The sequence below is a fragment of the Osmerus mordax genome, chromosome 26, assembly GCF_038355195.1.
Source record: "Osmerus mordax isolate fOsmMor3 chromosome 26, fOsmMor3.pri, whole genome shotgun sequence".
NCBI lineage: Eukaryota > Metazoa > Chordata > Actinopteri > Osmeriformes > Osmeridae > Osmerus > Osmerus mordax.
In genome coordinates this window covers 5,323,543-5,346,657 of record NC_090075.1, presented here as the reverse complement: position 1 = coordinate 5,346,657, position 23,115 = coordinate 5,323,543, and the positions used below count along the sequence as shown (strand labels likewise).

Below are 23,115 nucleotides of genomic sequence, written 5' to 3'. Positions count from 1 at the left end.
GGTTGTGAGACAGGGCAAAGAAACGGGAAGCTTTGAGCAACTGCGTGATTATCTTGTAACGGAGATTGTGGTCACACGTAGTCAACCAGATACCTGCACGTTTTGTTATAATTTCACAGTATTTGAGGGTTAACGATAAAATACGTTTCAGTTTAACTGGTCACAACTTGCAGGGCAAAATGGGCTGTTTCTTTTCAAAAAAATCCAGAAGGAAATCACCTGATAAAGCGGAGCTTACTCCACCGACGACGACGGTGGAGACAAGCAACAACATTCTTACCAATGTCAGCAGCAGTAATAACACAGAGGAGGCGCCCAAGCAATACAGTTGGGACAAGCGTGAAAAGGTATGGAGAAAGAGTACAAGGATTGCACTCTTGAACTGATTCGCTCAAATTTGCTAATTGTTACGACCTTATACGCTGATTAGTTAGCGAGCTACACTAGTGAAGTCCTGTGTAATTTCAGGTCACATTACTGTACTGTACAGTACAGTAGTGTTGCTTTTACCCTGACTTATTAGCTGAGCTAACGCGTTAACTAGCTACTGGTACCGAATGAATTCTTGAAAAGTTAAGTCACCAATGCTTAAAGTAGACAGGTCAGTGACAGGGTATAGATGAACTGTTTTGCATGCCCGATTGCTAAATTGTGCTGTCTGTACTGTATTCGAGTAACGTGCGAGTTAACGTGAACACTGTCTGGATAAAGTGATTTGATGGCCATCGAAAATATTCGTGTTTGTCAATGCCTGGCAGGACAGTAACCACCCTAATACTGTCCGCCAATGTGGTTATAATGTTGTAACAAGCTAGTGTACTATTTTACTTGCTTTGCTAGCTCTATGGGTGGATGTAGAGCTCATTATCGGCTTAAAGTCAGAACACGACACGTAACAAGTTTGCTTGTCAGTTGGCCAAATGCAATAAGGGATTGTTAATACAAGAAATATTGCAATGTTTATTATCAAGCACATCGCAAACTACATGTTTGCTGACTTGTGATTACTATACTTGAAAGCGCAGCATGGGAGAGAGCATTTGAAAATCTGGTTCAAATAATTGATAATCAGCAAGACAGTGATTCCTGACAATGACGCTGTTAACATGGAAGAAGAAAAGAAGAAACACAAAAGGATGACGTCTAATAAGTCTATCATAAACATCATACATAATGACAGTGTCTTATTTAAAGGGCCTGTTCTCTGTCTTGCTGCAGGTTGATCCAAAGGACTACATGCTGACAGGCATCAAGGATGCCACTGTAGGCCGTTTGCCCGGTACACTAAAAGGACAGCAGTTTGTCATCCAAGACTGTGAGAACTGCAACATCTATGTGTTCGACAACTCCGCTACAATCACCATTGACGACTGTATCAACTGCCGTATTGTTCTGGGGCCAGTGAAGGGTAGTGTGTTTTTCAGAGACTGCAAAGACATTAAGTGTGTGGTGGCATGCCAGCAGTTTCGTACACGTGACTGCAAGAAAATGGAGGTGTTTCTGTGCTGTGCCACACAGCCCATCATCGAGTCATCCACAGGCATGAAGTTCGGCTGCTACCAATACTACTACCCAGAGCTGGCCTTCCACTTCAAGGACGCAGGGCTTAGCATATTCAACAACAACTGGAGCAACATCCACGACTTCACCCCTGTGTCTGGAGAAACCAACTGGAGCTTACTGTCGGAGGGTGTGGTCGTTCTGGACCACGTGCCAGCACCAGACGCAGAGTCAGAGTTCAAGTCCGTTCGGATCTCTACTGATGCCACACGTAGCATCGTGCCCATGACCAAGGGAGGGAGGCGCAAAGAGAGTGACGAGTCTTGCCTATTTGTCTTCTTTGCAGGGGATTATACAACTGCGAATGCCAGGAAACTCATTGATGAGGTAAAGAGGACAAACTTGCGCTAAGTTCCTTAATGATTGCACAAATTTGGCATGACACCCTGCCCCAGGATAAAAAAAAATTATATCTTGATTGTTGAGAAAGATTTTCCATTATGCCCTTTGAGTCCGAAGTGCTATGACACAGACTCCCACTTGAGGAAATGATGACTTCCCTGTGTCACTGCAGAATGCAGAACCATGTAATAAATGATCCACTAAAAACACCTTAATATTGCTGCGGATATGTCAGTAGCATATATTTACTAGTGGGTGCCAGTACCCCTTTTGTTTTCTGTCATGAAAAAAAAGGATAAAACTGAGGGTCTTAGCATAAGTCTTCAAAAAACAGACAAATATATAATAACAAATGCTTTTATCAAGATACATTCTGGTGGTTTATGTTGCCAGTTGACCTGTGTTAACGTGTTGACGAGACTGGCTGAGCTTGTTCAAGCTGTAAACCTCCAGGCACTTCGGGCCTCAGAGTTCAGCAGACAAGACAGATCTGTATATGTGTCGAAAACCTGTTGCATGTTTAAAATGACAGTGGCCTGGATAGGCAGGCAAGAGTTAACTGTTCAGGGTTGGTTGTGATTGAGTGGATACAAAATGAAGGGGAGGGAGGGGGTTCATTGTGGGGCCCAAAGCCTGAGTTTCTCTCCAGTGAGCTTTGGCTCAGTAGAACATTCTATTGATGTGTGTGTTACTATCAAAGTATGCATTGCTCTGAATCATACTCATCAGAATGGAATTTGTGTCATACTGTTGTTGCTAATGTGCTGTCTTGTGCTTTTCTACTCTCTGTCACGCTCAATTGCATTTGAAATGTTCCTTCTTTTAATATAGGCCAGTCAAAAAGGCTTTGTGTTAGTCCAGACGAAGGAAGTGTCCATGCGGCCCGAGGATGTGAACAGAGTTTTCCAGAGCAATGCTGAGGATCTCATTGAATGGATCACCAAGGGTTAGTTCCTTTTTATTTGGTTTCGTTGTCGTTGTCTTATAGTAATCCTGCCATGTGGAAAGGCTGGAGGAAAGAACATATATATGCTGCCAGTATAAATTTTTACTGTGTTAAGATAACACTCATAAGTTTGTGTTTCTTTTTTTCTTCTTCCGTAGGTCCAGTTGTAGCACTGGAGATGAATGGGGATGGGGTTGTAGAAGCCTGCAAGAACATAGCCAGCGAAGTGTTCAGTGGGACAAAGGTAAAAGTCTTCTTTAGTTATTTTAGTGACTCAGCATCATTCCACTTTGGTATTATATCCCTTGGGCGGAAATGAGATGAATATAGAGGCCTGCTAACGTTTCCTGTGTTGTGGGTTTTTGTATTTTTATGTTTACAGGTTTTTGTGTCAGAGAACAAAAGCACCTCTTGTCGCGATGTGGACAATTTCTTCAACTTTGCTGACATGCAGATGGGACTGTGATTATATTTTGCAATTCGTTATAAATGCTTTTATTATGTTTTTACTAGTGTAGGGTGTTAAATATTGTCCAGACAACCACAACTAATTCCCCTATGGTTTAAAGGAAGATGGGAAACTGAACAGTGTATTAACAAGCCATCAAGTTGAGACTCCATCCAGCAACTCCAGACTAGTGTAAGGATGACACCCATCCTTACACTAGTGGTTTGTTCCTCAGAATCAGAATAGTCTAGAAAACAAAAAAAAACTAGCTACATACCATGCCATTTATTAAATAACGAAACATTTTTTTGCTGTATGCCACTGTAAAAATTGTAGTACTATGAATATTTATTGAATGTATTTTAAATTCCTGTTGTTGCTATAATGTGAATGTATCTGTAAAGGGGAAATTCTGTGACTTTTACTTTATGACCTCTTTTTGTAGTGGATGCTTGATAGCCTTGATAACTATCATGCCGTTTCTTTTCTTCAAGTGTTCAGCCGTATGTTTTTCAGCAGTATACTAGATATTAGTGGTTTCGTGATCTGTGTAGAAATGCTGTTAAGGTGATTGGTCAAAAGAATCTGATTTATAAATAGTTCACATGCCTTCTCTGATTTTGGTTCACATTGATGACAAGGTGTAATTTATTTGGTAAACAGCTGTGTAATTTTATTATATATGTCATGTTTTTATTTTGTAATGTAGTTTGTTTTATACTCAACTTGTAAATGTATTTTTTATTGGAAGCAAGGCTCATTTAAATGATTTCATCATATAAAATCAAGTGAAAGTAAATTCTCTCTTATTTCTTAAGGTATTGTTTGCCCAAATGGATGTGTTAAAAAATATATATAATCATAATGTATTCATTTAGCAGACGCTCTAGTCCTAAACAACAAACTGTACCTAGTGGTTTGAAGCTGTGAGCTCTTGATCTCTAACCACTGAGCTAAACCTATCCCTAATCCTGATGTCAATGCAATCCACATGGGGAATTCTAAGGTGATTTTATGTGGCAAGTAGTCTAAACACAACAATGGTTTAGACTTTAGATTCCTCTTATCAAGTATGGATGATGGTTTATGTTCAACTTGTTTTATGTACATCATGGGGTGTTTTTTATTGGAATATTTGTAACATTACAATCTATGCTTTGTTACAAAAGAAACAAATCACTTGTATTTAGAAAATGAATGATGGTAATGTACTTCTTTATTTGTAAAAAAAAAAAAAAAAGTGTACATGACTGTAGAAATAAATGTTAAATGAAATTCATCAATATACATGGTCATGTTCTTGGGGAGGACTAATTCAATGTAATATTGTAGGGATAGTTTATTCATTAACTGTACCAATTAGTATACCTGTAGAGTCTTGGAGACGTCGTAAACGGTATCAAGTACAGGCGAACGCCGGCGTACAAATTGAGTTAGCTCAAGATCAACTTGCGTTGGCGGCGTTTAGGACCCAGCAGAACGAGCGGTACAATAGGACTGTTGTGCCGTGGTGAAGGGGGAGAGATTGCAGCTCTGAGAAATTCACTGTGGAATATAACAAAATTATTCAGAACATTAGTGTATTTAATGTTCCCTGGTACATGTACATGGCAGGAATTTGATAAAAGCAGTCTACAGCTGGAATAAACTGCAAAGGTTCACGTGAATCGAAGGTAAGCTCGCTCAACAATAATGCTCGTGTGCTGAAGCTAGCTAGTATGGGCACTGTGTGCCAAAGCTTGCCCTGGGTGGCTTATCCGGGCTGTGGGGCCTTCCTCTACGTTTAAGAAAGATCTATGAACCTCTTTTTCAGATTTGATAAAATGACCTATCTGGTGTGTCGTAACATCGACACATGTGCACTCATCATTTGTATTCGATTCCATAATGAAATATTTGCGCCAACATCAGCATCAGGAAGTCTTATCTTTGTAGGATATTGCAATGGCGCCCTTGTTTGATTTCTGCTACTGGTGTGCAGATGTAGTCTGTCTTGTAGCGAGGCTTGAGTTTGGCGCCAAGGCCGACACTACAGTTATCTGCTGTCCATCACACTCAAAATGACACACTAATGTTATACTGTAGCTAGCAAGCTACGATCTGTTTAAGCCAGTTAAAGCAAGGTAGCCTACCGCCATGTGTATTAATGCCTACAATAATGGCACATTTCAGGACGAACAGGCTAGTAGTTGTTGTGGCATGGGGGTATGCCCGATAGCTAACATACTTAAGGTAAGTGTAAGGAGACATCACATTTGACCTTAAGTTGATTTTAGTAATGCCATGCTAGCAAAAATACTTATGTATTCCAACAATGTTAATACATTAAATAGCCAGCCCAAAATTCTATGTAATTAACCAAGAACACAAACACAAATATGACACATTTGTTCTTGTGTGAATGTAAGAATCTCAGCCAGTTAAACGGCAAATCTACCCAAATAATTTTTCTAAAACTAGTTAGCTAGCAACTTAGCAAAGTCCTTTTCCAGAACGGAAGTCTTTTCTGAGGAATTCTGGAATGCCTTCCCGGGGAACGTTCGCTACTCCTCCCACGTGTGGGCTCTTGCTCTATGGACAAAGCACGATAGAGCGCCAATGTTCAAGCTGAACTTACCATATTTAGAGACACTCATTGACCATTTTGCTACTAAAGAAGAGCTACATCCATGACAGTACTGTCACACTCAGAAAATGAAAATAACGGAGTACCTCATTCAGTTAACGGTTTTTCGTAGTCATGCCGATGGGGCCTCCTGGACACGGTACTTGTGGAGGATGTCAACTGGATCATGTAATGTAGAGCCAAGACAAACAATTCAACTCTGATTTACAGTGCATTACTGCCGTACGACGATGAAGTGCGGTGTGTCCTCAGTGTATCAGTGAATGTGTCACTACCAATATTACATTGTGTTTCAAATAACACATTTACAACAACACTACTTACTATTCTACTGCACTGCTAATTAAGCTGTGTTGCACCTGAGAGACCCAGACTAGAGACCAGGAAGTAACAATTGGCAGTATTGTCAGGTGTACTATTGTGTCCAATATGTCAATGGGAGGTGACGGTAACAAGAGTATATTAATAACAAGATGCCGCTCATTAGTGGAGGCTGTAACTGACTGAACAAACAACAGACAGTAGAGTGTAAGGGAGTGGGTAGCTACATGTCATACCCAGGTGCTTGCCTCTGTGTTGGAGTGGGACTATAAACAGGCCTGTTCCTGTCACTGTCCTGTTTTTGTCACCCCTTGAGAATATGTTAAGAGTCTTCTTGGCTAGGAACGTTGAAAAAACAAACAAACATAAACTGCATTCGAAAATGACCCAGTATCCAATTAGGTTATTTAGGTGATGGAACAGTGTTGTGTGTTACAATTGGTATGGCCACCCAAACTGTCTGGGTTCTGAGTGGTCTAGTTGATGTAGATGTTTCTAGATTCCCAGTTAGCCAGGGCCATAGTGAGTGTGACTGTGTATATATAATACTACTTCTGTGAGATTACTACTAAACTGCATGTACTTGTTTATTAGGTGTGTTGGGGAGGAGATGTTTCATAGAGAGTAGTCCATGTGACAGTAGAAAGTCCAGATGGAAATGAGGATATTCAGTTGTAATAACGTAATGTCCTCAGGCCTGTATTCTTGTCTTCTTGGTATAGTGGGACCTTAACATTCTCAAAAAAAAAAAAAATTGTCAGTTGAGAGTCCTGTAGGGGGCGCTGTGCGCATCCTCCCAGTACAGACCTGTAATCTGCACACTGCGGGGAGAGGGACTTCCTGCCTGTGGTGTTTTTAGGGCCCTGTGTGAGTGTTATCTGACCAGAGCGATGGGCGTGTGTTAATGTCGGGCTGTATGTAGGCCAATGTTGACCACAAACCAGGGTAGCTTTTGCATCGTCATGCTTTTCTCAAACTCACGTTATCTTGTCTTTTAGCCTGGGTCCGACTGGTAGGATGTTTTTGGTTTGGGCTGTGTGTGCGGTTACAAAGTGGGTTCCATTCCCTCTCCACCTCATGGGAATGTGAGGCACGCCCTGTCTGTTGAAACGGAGATCTCTCACGCCGCCGAGGCCTGAACTCTGGGAGTTTGAGTCCCTCTTTGTAGGCAAGTGAACAGGGGCCTTTGTCTGATTCTAATAGGAAAAACATCTACCGCCACAGACTCTGCCATGCTCTTCACGTGTGTGTGTGTGTGTCATTACTTTCACGCCTAACATGTAGGCCAAGCACTGTGCATGTGTGCTGTTTGGTTGTTGCTGTGGTTTTCGACCCCTGAGGCCCTTCCCTCCCCCCCCTTTCTCCCCTGCTGGAACTCATATTTATCCAGCGTAAACCTTGCCAGCCAAAGAACCATGGTAAATCTATGTGACACATTCCCAGTCCCTGTGTCCCCGCTGCCATAATCCCACTCCTAGCTCCCGTGTGCTTGCTTTGACAGCGTCATCTGCTTTACGGGCGTCCATCCCAGTCCCGCGTCGGCAGGGATGAGAGGTGGCAGACAAGGGGTAACCAGTGGAATCCCTAGCATGCTCTTCGACTTGAAATCTATGGTGAGTGACAACCTACCGTTCCGAGATGTGCCGTCGACCTGTAAAGGCCGCAATATGCTGCTGCGTCTCCGTTTACGGATGGGCGGGCGCACGGATACGCACGGATACGGACGTATAGACTGCGTTTATGGTTCTCCGTAGGCTGTGGGTGCTGAAAACAATTCACCGCCAGAAGAGTAGGTGGCGCAACGTTTTTTTGTAAATCGTCGTGGAGTGTTTATTTACCTAGGTTATCGAGAAGTCGGAGCAAATTTACAAAGTAGCCGTTTCATCAATAAAATACGCACATTTTCAGCAACTACACTGCCCATTTCTCGTCACATTTTAATTCAGATGCTGATTTACATGTACTGTTTAGCTGAAATATGAATTGTGAAAACTTACAGCAATGGCGGTCAAAGGATTCTGTTCGTCCTGTTTATCCCGGCAACCCCGCCCCTGACGCAAGCGATTCTTAATACTGACCAATCACAGCCAAGGGGGTCTCCGTAGCTCTCCGTCACTCACGACGAATAGTTAGAAAATTCAGGAGGTGCACGTCGAGCTCTCCGGGGCTCTCCGAGGGCTGACGGAGAGCTCGTAGAGGGCGTTCCTCGGAGAAGAGGGCGTTCCCATGTGTCCATTTTTCGAAAAACGCAGAAGCATATATAAGCCTTAACACATTTGATGCGTTTTGTGGTCATGAATTCACAGACCCTTTTAATCCAGGCTGGTTAAAAGGCTAGTCTGTGATCAATCTTGAGTCTTATACTCTTAGACCTCTCAGGTATTGATTAAACGTCTGGACGGCTAGGTGGATGTTCAAAAAGAGTACATGTGACAGTTACAAAGTGATGCCACTACTTAATGCCAACAATCCCAGCCTGGCTGTGGGCCTGGCTGGAAGTGGGAGACACTCTTGTTTGTCTGTTTATTGATCCAAGGCTTAGTCTGTGTGCAGAGAACTGTTCCTCCTTGACTTTTTTTTTTTCTCGCTCTCTGCTCTCTTTACTCCACTTCTCTCCCCCTCAATCCTCTCTCCCCTCCCCCTCTACAGGGTAGGTCAGGATGAAACGTCTCCGGTCATCAAGCAGCAGTGACAGCTCTGACAATGAGAGTGAGTGGACCTTGCGGTCAGCACACAGACCCCACCCACGCTCCACTACTGTCACAACAGGTTCCTGTAAACGGAGGAAGCAAAAACCTCTAGTAGACTAGTAGATGGCTCGAATCATGAGCAATGCGGTGCCCTGTTCCTAACACCTCCCCAGACAGGAAGTGAGGGCGTCTGTCAAGAGCTCACCTTCTCAATGTTGTCCGATCTCACCCAAACCTTCCAGGTCCCTCAACCTCCTTCTGCTCCTCCAACAAGTATGGAAGCAAACCTGGAACCCCCGCCTCTATGCCCAAGAAACCGGCAGAGGTAAGCCCCCCCCCCCTACAAACCCATCGTCTCAGCCCCTCCATCCCACACCTCCTCCCCAGGCCCGGCCCCCCCGCCCGGCCTCGAGAAGCCTGCTGACCGTCCATCTCCCCTCGCAGGTGTTCAGAAAAGACCTGATCAGTGCCATGAAGCTGCCTGACTCCCATCACGTGAGCTCGGAGGACTACTACCTGCTGGCCGACACCTGGAGGCAGGAGTGGGAGAAAGGGGTCCAGGTGCCGGCCAGCCCTGACACCATCCCCCAGCCCTCCATCAGGTAGAGCAGGACCCCAGGAGTCCCCATACATGTGAAGGTTTATGGGTAGAGAAACGGTAAAGGTTATGGTGGTATTGCGTTGAAGGGATGGTAAAGTATACTGACTGTGTGTGTGTGTGTGTTCAGGATCATGGCAGAAAGGCCCAAGGAAGTGCTCTTCACCAGACAGAGGAAGTACATCCAGTGCTGGAGTCAGGATTCGGCGGAGACGGGCTACGTCAACATTAAGGAGCTGGCCGAGGCCATGTGTCGCTACGACCTGGACGACATGGACCTGTATTGGCTGCAGGAGCTCAACCACGAGCTGCTTCAGATGGGTGAGGGAGAGGGAGGCGCCTGGAGGGGAGAGGGAGGGGCCTGGAGGGGAGAGGGAGGCGCCTGGAGGGGAGAGGGAGGCGCCTGGAGGGGAGAGGGAGGCGCCTGGAGGGGAGAGGGAGGCGCCTGGAGGGGAGAGGGAGGCGCCTGGAGGGGAGAGGCTGGTTTAGCTTCTGCTGTAGCTCAGATGTGAGAGGGCTGATGGGAGGGTGCTTCGGTCTTGAGCTCTGCTGGTTCTCCCTGTGGTTATCTGACTGTGCGTCTGTCTCTGCTCTCTCTTGTTCCCTTTCCTCCCTCTCTCTCTGTTCTTCTGCCCCACCCTCTCCCTTCCCCCCCTCCCTCCCTCCTTTCCCTCTCTCTTTCTCTTCCTCTCCGTTTCTCCCTCTCCCTCCGTCTCCTCTCTCCCCCCCCCCCCCCCCCCCTCCCCTCTCAGGGGAGGGCCCCGTCGACGAGCTGACGATGGAGCGCGTCATGGAGGCCCTGGAGAGGCAGTGCCACGACAACATGAGGCACGCCATCGAGACGGTGGAGGGCCTGGGCATCGAGTACGACGAGGACGTCATCTGCGACGTGTGCCGCTCCCCCGACAGCGAGGAGGGCAACGACATGGTCTTCTGCGACAAGTGTAACATCTGCGTCCACCAGGTGAGCTCCCCGCCGCCCACGTGGCCCTGACTGGCCCGCCCACGTTGGGGCGTTCAGCGGGCCCCGGAGTCATTCCGGACTGCGTGGGTGAGGATGGAAAGTAGAACTGCTGCTGCACTCTGTGTCGGTTTCAAACGGGACGAGGGGAAACGATTTTAGGGAATTAAAAAAGGGGATTAAAGGTCGTTGTGTTTATGGGCGGCTGTGCCCCTCCCAGCGGCTCTCTGAAGTAGGGCGTCTGTAGTCACAGCTGCCCCAGAGCAAGGCAGAAGGTTTCTGTCCCACCGCCCAGAGGAAGCGTGCTGGGTTCGTTCACCTTCTCACACTCCCTCCAGAACGAGGAGTCGTCCCTCATCCAGGGACCCGATAGACAGGCGTGGGTCGCTGTGTACAGCGCTTGGTTGTAGTGCCGTGTTAATAGATGGGGGGGGGTGGAGGAGATGTGTAGCTCACAATGATGCTTATCAGACCACCGCTTAGTCTAACCTTCTGCTATTTCTCTCCCTCCCATTCTCTCCCCCCCTATCCGTCTCGCCCTCCATCCCAGGCCTGTTATGGCATAGTGAAGGTGCCTGATGGGAACTGGCTGTGCAGGACGTGTGTCCTGGGCATCGACCCCCAGTGCCTGCTGTGCCCCAAGAAGGGCGGGGCTATGAAGGCCACGCGGGCCGGCACCAAGTGGGCGCACGTCAGCTGTGCCCTGTGGATCCCCGAGGTGAAGACCCACCCAGCGTTACACCCATTCACCTGGCCGCCCCGGACGCCTGTGTTCCTCCGACGGATGATGTAGACCTCATCCATTTGACTGGCTCTTCCTCCTGTTCCCCTTCCCTCCTGCAGGTGAGCATAGCCTGTCCGGAGAGGATGGAGCCCATCACCAAGGTGTCCCACATCCCTCCTAGCCGCTGGTCGCTCATCTGCAGCCTCTGTAAGCTGAAGACTGGAGCCTGCATCCAGGTGAGTGTATATGTGTGTGTGTGTGCTGAGTTTTGAGTCATAATGCATGTAGTATGTGCTGCTCTGCTGAACCATTTTTGCATGTAGCATTTTTGCATATTCTATTCCGCAGACTGGTAGGGGGTGGGGTTATGGAAAAAAGGAAAGCTCAAAACAAGATGTGAAGTTGTCAGGCAAAAACATTTTGTGTGTGTGATAATCGAATATGTTGTTCCCCCCCCCCCCCAGTGCTCGGTGAAGAACTGCACCATCCCCTTCCATGTGACGTGTGCCTTCGAGCACAGCCTGGAGATGAAGACCATCCTGGACGAGGGCGACGAGGTCAAGTTCAAGTCCTACTGCCTGAAGCATAGCAAGCCCAAGACGGGGGAACCGGGCCTCAGTCCGGCCCGCCCCAAGCCCCCCACGGAGCCCGAGAAGGGGGGCCAGCGGGGCCAGAGGCTCCTGGAGCTGGAGGAGGAGTTCTACACCATGATCCAGCCCGAGGAGCTGGCTCGCACCCTGGGCCTGGCCCAGAACCTGTTGGACTTCATCTACCAGTACTGGAAGCTGAAGAGGAAGAGCAACTCCAACAGGGCTCTGCTGCCCCCTAAAGAGCAGGAGGAGAACTTCCTGCTGCAGCCGCAGGAAGACAGCATCCACACGCGCATGCGCATGTTCATGCACCTGCGGCAGGACCTGGAGAGGGTGGGTGGCCCCCGACGCACTTCTCTGTGCTGCCTGCTTACGTCCGCTACCAGCTGGGGGCGGCCATTTTGGGGGGGATCAAGGCGGTTGACATCTGTGGGGCAACTTTGAAGCCTTTTGAGAGAGTGCTTGTGAAAACGAGCATTAAAATGTTGTTAACCTAACCGTCTACCAGGTTGTATGGCCTGTTGTGTATTTAGTTGTAATAAGTACTTTTGGGTGACATTTGTGCTGTACCTCCCCTCTCCAGGTCAGGAACTTGTGTTACATGGTGAGCCGGAGGGAGAAGCTGAAGCTGTCTCAGAGCAAATCCCAGGAGCAGATCTTCAACCTGCACGTGAAGCTGATCAACCAGGAGGTCTCCGCTGGTAGGACACCTGTAGCTGTGACTTTAGATATGCTGGTCAGGCTTCTGATTGGACTGTACCTGGGCTGGTCAGGCTTCTGATTGGACTGTAGCTGGGCCGGTCAGGCTTCTGATTGGACTGTAGCTGTTTTATTCACGCCTGTCTTCTGGCCACAGCTGTTCACTGTTCTGTGTCCTGTTTTTTTTTTAACTCAGTTTCTCTGTTGTTTAGGTCTTCCTGTTTCCTTCCCGGTGGAGAGCCTGCTGTTCCGCCCCCCTCCCAGGATCACCCTGAAGCTTAAGATGCCCAAAGCGTCCCTGGGTAACGGCAAGACCAGCTCCAAGTCTGGCAACGGGCCACTGTGTCCGGACAACAGCGGGAACGTCCACGAGCGGGCCGGCTTGGGCGGCCTGGGCCTGGGGAAGCCCCAGCTGCAGGGCCACAGCAGGAGGGAGGAGCGCCCCAACGGCCTCCTCTCCCCCCCGGGTCCAAGGTCACAGAGTGGCCTGCCCGCCGGGGGCGCCGCCTTGCCCGTCAAGCCCACGGGCAAGCCCCTGGCGCTGCACGCCGCCCTCCACGGACACTCGTCCAACGGCACCGGGAAAACTCCGCGGCCGAACGGCGTCGCAGACAAGTTCGTAGGGCAGAAGGACAGCTCCTGTCAGACCCCCAGCAGCCAGGACCCTTCTGGCGAGGTGTCCGTCAAAGGAGGCCAGGCGGCCAGCTTCCGGAAGTCCACCATGGAGCACTTCAGCAGGTCCTTCAAAGAAGCCACGGTCAGCCTGGTACGGACCACCGAGGACCTGTGGGACGCTGACAAGCTGTCCCGCAAAGGGTCCGCCAAAGAGAGGCCTTGGGCCAAACCTGTCCCTGAACGGCAGCCAGGAGGCACCAAGCCTTACCAGGAGAGCGATGGATACTGCCCCGACCTGGAGCTCAGTGACTCAGAACCGGAGGCCAAGGGCCGGCGCCAGAGGCCAGGCAAAGTAGCCCTGGCTGGGGGTGACCACATCAGAGGGGTCAGCCGGGGGAAGCAGCAGTCTTTGGGATCCAGGAACTCAGTCCAGAGGTGACAGCCATCCCTGGCCCACTGACCCGACCCTCTCCCCTCTCCTCGCCGGGCAGCAGTCACAAGTGCCAGACACGCATCCCTCTCCCCACACGCCTCGCCGGAACCCTGCCTGGCCGACGTGGGGCCGTCTGGAACACGCTTTCAGGAGGCCGTCGCCAGGTCCCGACCAGGAGGGCGGCGTTGGATACGTGGACGTGAGAAACTGGAGCTGAGGAGGGGCCCAGAACCTGCACCTCGGGGTGCGGGGGGGACTCGTCTGGAGGACGTACGTCTCCACTCTTGTCACTCATGCCAAGCTTGGCTGGAGGGAAGCATCCTTGTACTGTCTTCTGAGATTAAACTACTCGTCAGTCTCCTTTGACTACCATTGTTTTTTTCCGTATTCTGCACAGCTTATAAATCCTGGAATGGAGCCAAACTTCAACACAAAAAGTTGCTTCTGGGACTAGTGTTGTTACATGTAAATATACATCGAGAAATAACCTGTACTTGGGCTGTAAATAAATGGTATGTTGGCAGGCAAAACACTAGTGGATTTCAAATTGAGGTCAGATCGAAAAGTGGATTATAAATGGGGGTGAAGGCAAAGTTTGGGTCACGTGACACGTACGCTAGCATTACGACCCTTCCCAGTTTGCTATCCCCTCTCCTTCACTCTTGATTTCGCCATCACTCGCTCTTGCTATGGTTTTTGACCTTTCCACATTATTTAGTTGTTGATGGGTAAGACGTCTGAGCAGACAGACGTTCTTCCATCTGTATCCACACAGTTTGTTTGAGAAGGTTGTTGTCAAAAAAAGATCCTCACAAGAGATGCTGTGTTCAGTGGATTCTGTTTTATATGGAAGAATGTGTACTGCATAGGTATCGACACAAATTCAGTTTGCCAAGTGATAGAAAGCTCAGCTGAGTGACTGAGAAACTGAATATCAATGCCATTCCATGTCTTATTTTGCAGTGGGTCAATAAGGATATTCTGAAGAATGTGTAGCAGACAGGATTGTACTGTACAAACACACTCAGTAACCATAGGTATATTTACAATGCAAGTGTTGTTCGACTGCACCCTAGTGGATGACTGAACAACTTCAGATGATGACATTCTCATGCAGTTTAGTGTAGAAGACATACCTGGCCTCTGTTTTTTTGTAGAGTATTAAAGAGGGTATTTATCGCACTTAAGTGTTCAACACATTCCCCTGAGTAGCATGAAGGAAGTTCTGCTCTGTTTTTATATGCGTTTGTTTGCTGTATCTGTTCTTTGAATTTCCAACATGTCCTTGTCTATAAATTGTACTGTATCTGCCAGCAACCAATGAGAACACTGTAACCAAGAGGGTGGATTACAATCTACTAAAGACGTACATTATTTTAAGAAAATCCTGATTTTACACTAAATGGGATACAAGGACCTACGGATTTTCACTGTTGTGTTTTTCCTCAGAAAAATACTTTTTTCAATAAATTTAAAAAATTTCTCGTTGTCCTTTGCTGACTTGTATTTGCCTGCAATAAAAAATATCCAAGATATAATTACAGACTATTAAAACACTTTAGTACTCGGTTAAAACTGACTGGTTATGTGTAGAATTTACAGCAAAACACAAATCTGAAAGATTATCATTCCAGTGTGGTTGCTAAACTAAACCAACCATCTTGAACAAGCTATGGCGGAATATTATGTCCGCAGAAACGCTGTACTCTGATGTAGCCTAATAGTCATGTGATCGCTCGTTCCCATTGACTCACTACTTTATCTGTCCTCTGCATGGTCAGCCGTGGCCAAAACGCTGGAGGCCTCGAACTTGGTTACTTTTATAACGTTGTTCTCAAGATTGCGAAATCCTATGGCGTACATGTGTAGTCTTTGATTCACTAATACAGGCTCTTCGGTCAGTATTGGGGCATATAAGGCCAAAAATACACCGTGTTTGTTTTTTAGGACTGCAGTATAAGCGAGCAGTCTAGAATACATTTTCCCCACTCAGCAATGCACTTGGCAAGATAACGAGTTATAGGTTCTGAGTTGGCTGCAGAGTGTGATAGTGATCTCCCAGCGGTGCTGTAAAGGGGATGGTGTCTCTTATTCAGGGAGGCACCACCACTATGAATATGAATCAATCCTCCAGAATCTGAGTGAGCGCTGATAGAAATGAAAGCTGCGTAGAGATCATGCTGCTTTGCTATGTTCTATGACAGTAGTTGCTAGTCCTTGGAAGATGTATCGACCTGCTGCCCAGGAGAGTGTTACATCTGACTGAAAGGCTCATTGGCGCAGTCAACACTTCTTACCTGTGGTGAAAATAGCCAGCTCGAGACAAAAATCACTGCACAGCAAACACTTGGAGTCCAGCGGTGCTGAGCTGTTTATCGGCTCCCTTTGCTCATTCATCAGTCATGTTGTTTACACAACGTGCCGGGTAACATTACAGGACATTAAGCTTATATGATGCTCCTGTTGCAGTGATATTATAGCGTTGTCATTATCTGGGGGGATTTTTGATAAAAGCTACATCATGCCCCTCAAGGCAAAACACTCAATTGCTATCTGGTGGCATAGATTAAACTCTAAATATTGCACACGTAGCAGGCGATCCGTACACCACTGTGAGATCATTTGGGGAAATTGGTATAATTGAAGTTTCAATTATTATTATTTGCCTGCTCAACGACTGGTTTATAGTCGTAAGCGACTAAATATTTTTGGGCAAACTGCGTTCTGTATAACAGAACAAGACTGTCTGAACTCTGATCACAGGTGCAGTAGGCTATAGCCTATTTTAAAAGGCGCCGACGCATCAGAACAGCGGTGCTGTCTGGTCTTCTGCGGTCGTTGTTTTCATTGAACATTCAGGCAATTTTCACACAATTTTGGAAGTCACACCCGACAGGTATTTGAATATATTGAAATGACATACTACTTAATCATTAGGGATGATACACAGCAGTAAAAAAAAATGTTTTTTGCCGTGGGCTCTTTAAGGGAACGGCTATTCTTGCGTCTCCCTACAGTGAACCCGCCCTCACAGAACTAGCGTAGCCTACCGGATATAAAGTAGCTGATTTAAAAGCAACACAAATGTTTTTTAGTTGTTATGTTTTTAGGCTATGTGCGTGAATATATTTACATAATTTGTATATGGTCGTGTTTTCTTATTCAAAGTAGGCTATAATTTGGGTTGACCAAGTTGATAAGAGTCTCACTGCGGGGAGCGTAGCTTCCAGGCAAAACGGGGGATTCGGCATCGGACAGGACGGCCGGTCAAGTGCACGACACTGACAACGATCACGATTTCCTGTTTCATTTTTCACAGCAACATTTTTGAACATTTTAAATGGACGACTTATTAAGGGAGATGCTTTTTATATTCTCGGTCAGCAAAACCGGTTCCTCATGAAAGTGTCCTGGCCATCAGGAAAGCATCCATTGCGTAAGTGGCTGATACAGTGTAATAAACCGGTAAGAAACCGGTTATATGGTAGACACCGCAAGTTAAAATGGCTATGCTTACATTGATACTGCGTATCAAATGTAAAATGTCTTAAAGTTTAGACCTACACGAAATTGGAAAGTATTTGAAGAATAAACTGAGTAAAAATCGTTGTTTTATTGACGAAAGAGCTTCAACATGGCTACAATGTCAGTGCTGACATGTATTGTAAACTAGTTGCCAGGATACAGCCAGGATGTCGTCCGTGGTGGTGTCTGAACTGAACGAGGTGTCCCTGAAGCACCTGCCCATGGACAGGTGGATGACACACCTGCCATGTGCTCTCTGGGACATGCCTCTCTGGAACATGGCCATCCCAGGTAGGTTACCTGATACCTGCAACTGATCAAAAGGCACTTTTTTCCAAAACCGGTTTGTGAAAAAAATCACATTGTCTTAACAAAAGAATAAACACGGTCATGTTCGATGTATGGTTTTATTTTAATTTTAGTTCTATTAGGTGAAGTAGGCCTATATGTAATAAAATTAAAATAAATATATACAAAAACATATTAGGCCCTATACACAGAAAAGCTTTTTTATGGTTGATACTGATCAGTTACTTAACATTGTTCCGCTAGATGATTATCTGTCTGTATTTTCCCATGCAGGAAGCCACAATGCAATAACTTACTGTCTGGACAAAAGCGACAGATCCCCTGTGGATCTCACTCAACCAGATATGCTTCAGAAGCTGGACAAGTACATGAAGCCTCTCATTCGACCGTTTGTTTACAAGTGGGCGGTAACACAGGTAGGTATGTGTAGCAACCCCTCTCTGTATTTCAGGCCTTAGTTAATAATACAATCATGTATTATTTAGTGCACGCTTATGATCAAAAGAGACATAAAGTACATTTACATTTACATTACATTTATTCATTTAGCAGACGCTTTTATCCAAAGCGACTTCCAAGAGAGAGCTTTACAAAGTGCATAGGTCACTGATCATAACAACAAGATAGCCAAAAAACATCGCGAGTAGCCAAAACTTTGGTTACTTACAGTCAGATGGCAGTCACGAAGTACACTCAGTAAGACACTATTAGCTCTGTACAGGGGGATTTGAACCTGCAACCTCTCAATCTGCAGTCAAATGCTCTACCCATCCCAGTTACAACCTTGGGAAACATTCAAGTTCCATATTCTGGAACCTGGCCCAAGTTCCGGTTCAGATCGATGGCTATTATGGTTACAAACATTTAAATGTGAATGCAAAGTATGGGCCTCAACATTTAAAGTCAACACTTGGGAGTCGGTGGGATAGCTATATAACTGTAAATGTAATTGATGTCATTGGAAATACCTTCCAGGAGTGCACTCCGAGTGAACAGCTGGACTGCGGGGTTAGGTACTGCGACCTCAGAATCGCACACAGGCCAAATGACAACTCCAATGATCTCTACTTCTACCACGGAGTTTACACCAGTATCACTGTGGAGGTACAGTCAGCCTAGACAATGCCCTATACTCTACTAACCCGATAGGCCTACTTTTATGATGGAAACTATATATCTGTGCAGCTCCACCCAAGTATATATTAATATCAAGCATTATTTTCTTGTTTTTTTGTTGTTCAGGACCAGCCTAATTACACTTGTGTACATGTTTAGCCAGCTTCTGCAATTTCTTGACAGACCGTTTTGAAGGAGATAAGAGAGTGGCTGGATGCTCATCCCAGAGAAGTTGTCATACTGTCCTTCAGTCACTTCCTGGGTCTGGACCAGGAACTGCACACACAACTCATCACAACCATAAGGAACGTGTTCACCTCAAAGCTCTGTCCGAAAACGGTATGTTATACATTGATTTATAATAACATTATATTGTTTTATTTCCAAACATCTTCTGGATGATAAAAAAAAGTTGAAAAAGTTTTTCTCAACACAGGAAATGGCAACACTGAGGAACCTGTGGACTTTAGGTTACCAAGTGATTGTCTCCTACGAGCACTATGTCGTCAACTGCCACGCTGACCTCTGGTCACACATCCCCTACTGGTGGGCTAACAAGTGCAAAGCAGAGGCTCTCATTGAAGAGTTTGAGTGCAAAAAACTAAATGGCCGCCCAGGTAACATAATGAGCTTGAATGCTTGAGATCATCCACGTATGACTGGCCCAGCACCATCTCAGTGTGAAATCTGAGGCTTATACTGAGAGAGAAATATTAGATTTACACTGTCAAAGTCTACTGCCTCTCTCCATAGGCCTCTCTCCACATGAGGCCTCACCTGTGGTTATCAAAATACAAAACCTTCATGCCAGTTGCATGTTTGAAATTGTTGAATCGGTTGCGTGTGTTTGTGCTGTTCCACAGACGGATTCTTCGTCACGGGTATTAACCTCACAGAGGATCTGAAGTACATCTGCTCCCACCCCACTGAGTCTCTGAAGGACCTGGTCATGTCCACCTACCCTGCCCTGCTGGGCTGGGTGAGGAACCAGACCCCGGGCTCTAACACTGACTCCCTCAACATCATAGCAGGGGACTTTGTCACAGAGAGCCAGTTTGTGCCAACTGTGGTAGCACTTAACGAGAAATTACTGAACTGGCCTTCATGATATCCGGAGAGGAAACCTGAATTTTTGCCAATTTCACCTCAGAGCAAAGTATAAATGGAGGGATCGTCGGCATGAAATGAGAATAAGCTTGTTTTCTGATTTGATATTTATTCCAGTGACTTGAACATTTTTTGGATATGCACTCATTGATGATACTGAAATATTTATTTCTGATGTTTGGAGCTGCTTAAAGTACTTAAAAAGTGTCTTCACCTGCACTTGTTTACCTTTGCCTTTTGTTTAATTACTCCTTCCTCTTTATGCAATGAATTTTCATATCTCAGGCCAGGTGGCCAGATTAGAATGTCATTTGACCTATAAGAAATAATGATATGATTAACAATAATGTAATGCTAATGAAGGTGTTGAAGACATGCTGCACAAACACAAGAAATATCACATGGTTTAAATGAGCACATATGACCACACACAAAAAAGAAAACATAATATAAATGGAGATTAGCAAAGTACTTCTTTGAGATATTGAGTATGTGTATCTCTGCTTGTATCTCTTATGTTAAGAATGCCATATCAGTTTAGAAACGGATCAAACACTGTATCTGCATGCCTAGTTCTCAGCATGGACACTTTATCTGACCTTTTGACCTTTGACACTTCACCCCTATATGGTTAATAATAGCAGAGCATGCCTTCATAACAGCAGAACCATCACCTCTGTGCCTGTGGTGAACCTTTCAGTAAAACAACAACATGAGCATTTTTGAATATTCTTCTGAATGTTATGCCTTAACAGGTTGAAAATAAACATGTGACAACATGTAAACATGGTTTGATGTCATAATTGCTATTCATGGTGTCAAGACTACAAGTTACAACATGTTTTTGGTTGGCTAAGGTTATGCAAGTCAATGTGCCTATTGACTTGAGGTGTACTGTGTATACAAACCTTTGTTCATTGGTATTTTTTGAAGACACTGAGTAATTGTCAAACCTGTCAGGTATTGGCTCTGTTATGGGATACATGTGTTCCTGGCTTCCAGATGTTTATTCTCACAGTGTAGTTTGACTTAATTCTCGAAATTCCGATTTGATTCCTGAAATGTCTACTTTAAACTTGTGAGTTATGCTCGAAACACTTTTACTATATACTCTTGCGTACAGTTCGACAGTACGCAAGAGTATGGAACAGTTCGACGGCCAACTTGTGGTTAGTCGGAGAAATCAGGAACTGTAAGAAGGTATTTTGACACGAGTTCCTGCTTTTCAGGTTACGGCGTTAAAGAGCCGTGGTCATGTGGATTATTGCTTGTTAAAAAAAATGGAACTGAGAGTACACCGCTCATGACTAAAGGCAGTAAATCACTGTTCGAATACGTTTGTGTACAAAATGTTTAGGGCCAGGTTGGGTGCTGTCATGACATCTGATGAGAGCGTCCCAATGATTTCTGAGATGGAGCAGAACTACGAGGAATGGATGTCAAGTTTACCTACGGAGCTGTGGGACGTCCCCATAACAAGCCTCGCTATACCTGGTAAAAACGCTCATAACAACCTCGTTTCCGTAGGCTAAATGCATTTTGTATTTGAATTAATTAAACACTGTAGGCAAAGATGATGATTAAATGTTGCATTCGTGGAAACATGTCATGTTTTGAGATATTTCTTTATCTAGGAAGTCATGATGCCATGAGCTACTGTCTAGATATCACTTCCCCGCTCGTGGGGTCTGAGTCGGACGTTTTCAGGCTTCTGGACGGACTGTTCTACTGTGTCACGCGTCCTGCTATCTTCAGATGGACTACAACTCAGGTCCCACGCTCGCGCTGAGAGAATAAATGATCATATCGTTTCCTTACATTGCCAGTTACTGACATGTAAAATATTGTACCCAGACTGCTAGTAAAACAGTTATTATTTTCTGTTGGGTTATGTATTTCATGATTGTACTTTTGTTGCATCGCAACAGGATAAATGTATTGTGGACCAACTTTCAATGGGAATTCGATACTTTGATCTTCGGATTGCCCACAAACCCAATGACCCATCTGACACCTTGTACTTCACCCACATCATATATACTTACGTGACTGTCCTGGTAAGTAGATGGTTATGAATGAAAAATAACATTCCCAAAAAATCTAGACATGTGATCTGTGTGTTACAACGTAGATTTAAATGGTATGTTGTTAATGTCTCACGAGTGTAGGCAGCGTTGAGTGAAGTTGTCGAATGGTTGGAATCTCACCCTAAGGAGGTGGTGATCCTCGCCTGCAGACATTTTGAGGGCCTGAGTGAAAAACTCCACGAGACATTCATTTCATCACTGAAGACATTATTTGGCCCTAAACTCTGTCCTTGCAAGGTGAGCTTGGTTCTTTGCATGTGTTGCTCAAAACTTGCTTTTACATGTGTCACATACACAGTTTGTTTGCCAAACTTATCGTGGTCCCTGACGTTCCAGCTGAATGTAGTGTTTTGTTTGTTTAAATCAAAGTGATAGAGGATGTATCTGTAACAGGGAATGCTTTACGAGTGATGGCCATGTGCTGAGAGCCACTTGTGTGTCTGTACAGGAGGCAGCCTTGACCTTGAGGAGCCTGTGGGCGTCTGGGCACCAGGTCCTTCTGTCCTACGACTCCCAGTGCGCAGCCCGACACCCAGAGCTGTGGCCGGCCATCCCTTACTTATGGGCCAATAAGCCCACAGCAGAGGAGCTGGAGAGCTACTTAGACTGGCAGAAAGAACTTGGCCGTCCAGGTGCGTTTCTGAAGTGGTGTCAGTGTTGCTACTCACATACCAACAGAGTCAGTGCAACGATTTACAAGTTAAACAGCATACCGGACTAAAAATAATAGTTCAAATCCAAATAATAGGAAGGTGTGTATCTGGAGATCCGTCACGGTCTTTGTTTGATACCGGTTCTCTGTTTTTCCAGAAGGGTTGTTTGTTGCCGGTCTGAACCTGACCGCAAGCCGGTGTCACATCGCCCTGCACCCAGGACAGTCCCTGCAGACTTTGACCAAGCAGAACTGGGACAGTCTGAAGAGCTGGCTGGGGAAGCAGACCCCTGGTCCACAACAACAAGGCCTCAACATCATCGCTGGGGACTTTGTGGGGCCACTCCCAATCTGTCCTCTGGTCATTGCACTTAACAAAAAACTCTTGCGACAGAAGCCTGATTAGCTTTGGGACCAGGTCAATGTTTGGTGCAATGCCTGGCCTTCAGTGTGCCTTACAGTCCTTCTAATATAACCTATATATACCGTATCTCCTATACCGTATCCTTTCTTTGTAGAAGTACACATGTGCATATTTTGCACAGATGTAAAGAAATATATGTGCAATAAGCCTCTGCAGTGAAGACACTTAAAAAATATATATATTTAGAAATATTTAGAAGGAGTAATGGAAACGTCTTTGCTTTTTAGCCGAAGGTCTTAGTGTATATTTCTGTAGAGTATTCTGACACAACAAGCCTACTTCAGAACGTCCATTTCACTGGTACATGACAATTAGCAGAGGTTTAAAATGAAATGATATACT

At 45.8% G+C, this 23,115-nt stretch overlaps 4 protein-coding genes across 8 annotated transcripts; all 4 read left to right on the top strand.

The window, feature by feature from the left end:
• Positions 1-58: 58 nt before the first annotated feature.
• On the top strand, positions 59-4,570 carry rp2 (RP2 activator of ARL3 GTPase). Its single transcript, XM_067229695.1, has 5 exons — positions 59-347; positions 1,219-1,887; positions 2,734-2,848; positions 3,007-3,092; positions 3,231-4,570. The coding sequence occupies exons 1-5, from the start codon at positions 180-182 to the stop codon at positions 3,312-3,314; spliced, it is 1,122 nt and encodes a 373-aa protein (XP_067085796.1). The 5' UTR covers positions 59-179; the 3' UTR covers positions 3,315-4,570.
• A 256-nt stretch (positions 4,571-4,826) lies between these two features.
• jade3 (jade family PHD finger 3) lies at positions 4,827-15,027 on the top strand. 3 transcript variants are annotated; one of them, XM_067229692.1, is made up of 12 exons: positions 4,827-4,969; positions 7,745-7,856; positions 8,893-8,952; positions 9,176-9,258; positions 9,378-9,535; positions 9,662-9,852; positions 10,284-10,495; positions 11,043-11,210; positions 11,336-11,452; positions 11,681-12,139; positions 12,390-12,507; positions 12,718-15,027. In XM_067229692.1, the coding sequence occupies exons 3-12, from the start codon at positions 8,904-8,906 to the stop codon at positions 13,557-13,559; spliced, it is 2,397 nt and encodes a 798-aa protein (XP_067085793.1). In that variant the 5' UTR covers positions 4,827-4,969; positions 7,745-7,856; positions 8,893-8,903; the 3' UTR covers positions 13,560-15,027. The 3 variants fall into 3 exon arrangements, with proteins under 3 accessions (XP_067085793.1, XP_067085795.1, XP_067085794.1); XM_067229694.1 differs by having other exon boundaries at positions 12,390-12,410; positions 12,718-12,913; XM_067229693.1 differs by lacking the exon at positions 7,745-7,856.
• Positions 15,028-17,229: 2,202 nt separating this feature from the next.
• Positions 17,230-20,347, top strand: plcxd1 (phosphatidylinositol-specific phospholipase C, X domain containing 1). The gene is made up of 6 exons (XM_067229849.1): positions 17,230-17,369; positions 17,661-17,803; positions 18,363-18,491; positions 18,687-18,842; positions 18,940-19,120; positions 19,367-20,347. The coding sequence occupies exons 1-6, from the start codon at positions 17,246-17,248 to the stop codon at positions 19,609-19,611; spliced, it is 978 nt and encodes a 325-aa protein (XP_067085950.1). The 5' UTR covers positions 17,230-17,245; the 3' UTR covers positions 19,612-20,347.
• Positions 20,348-20,769: 422 nt separating this feature from the next.
• Positions 20,770-23,005, top strand: si:dkey-66a8.7 (PI-PLC X domain-containing protein 1). Of its 3 annotated transcripts, XM_067229998.1 has the most exons (7): positions 20,770-20,810; positions 20,968-21,104; positions 21,245-21,381; positions 21,539-21,667; positions 21,779-21,934; positions 22,146-22,329; positions 22,508-23,005. In XM_067229998.1, exons 2-7 carry the CDS (start codon positions 20,987-20,989, stop codon positions 22,753-22,755), a joined length of 972 nt encoding a protein of 323 aa, XP_067086099.1. In that variant the 5' UTR covers positions 20,770-20,810; positions 20,968-20,986; the 3' UTR covers positions 22,756-23,005. The 3 variants fall into 3 exon arrangements, with proteins under 3 accessions (XP_067086099.1, XP_067086098.1, XP_067086097.1); XM_067229997.1 differs by lacking the exon at positions 20,770-20,810 and having other exon boundaries at positions 20,823-21,104; positions 22,511-23,005; XM_067229996.1 differs by lacking the exon at positions 20,770-20,810 and having other exon boundaries at positions 20,824-21,104.
• Positions 23,006-23,115: the final 110 nt, after the last annotated feature.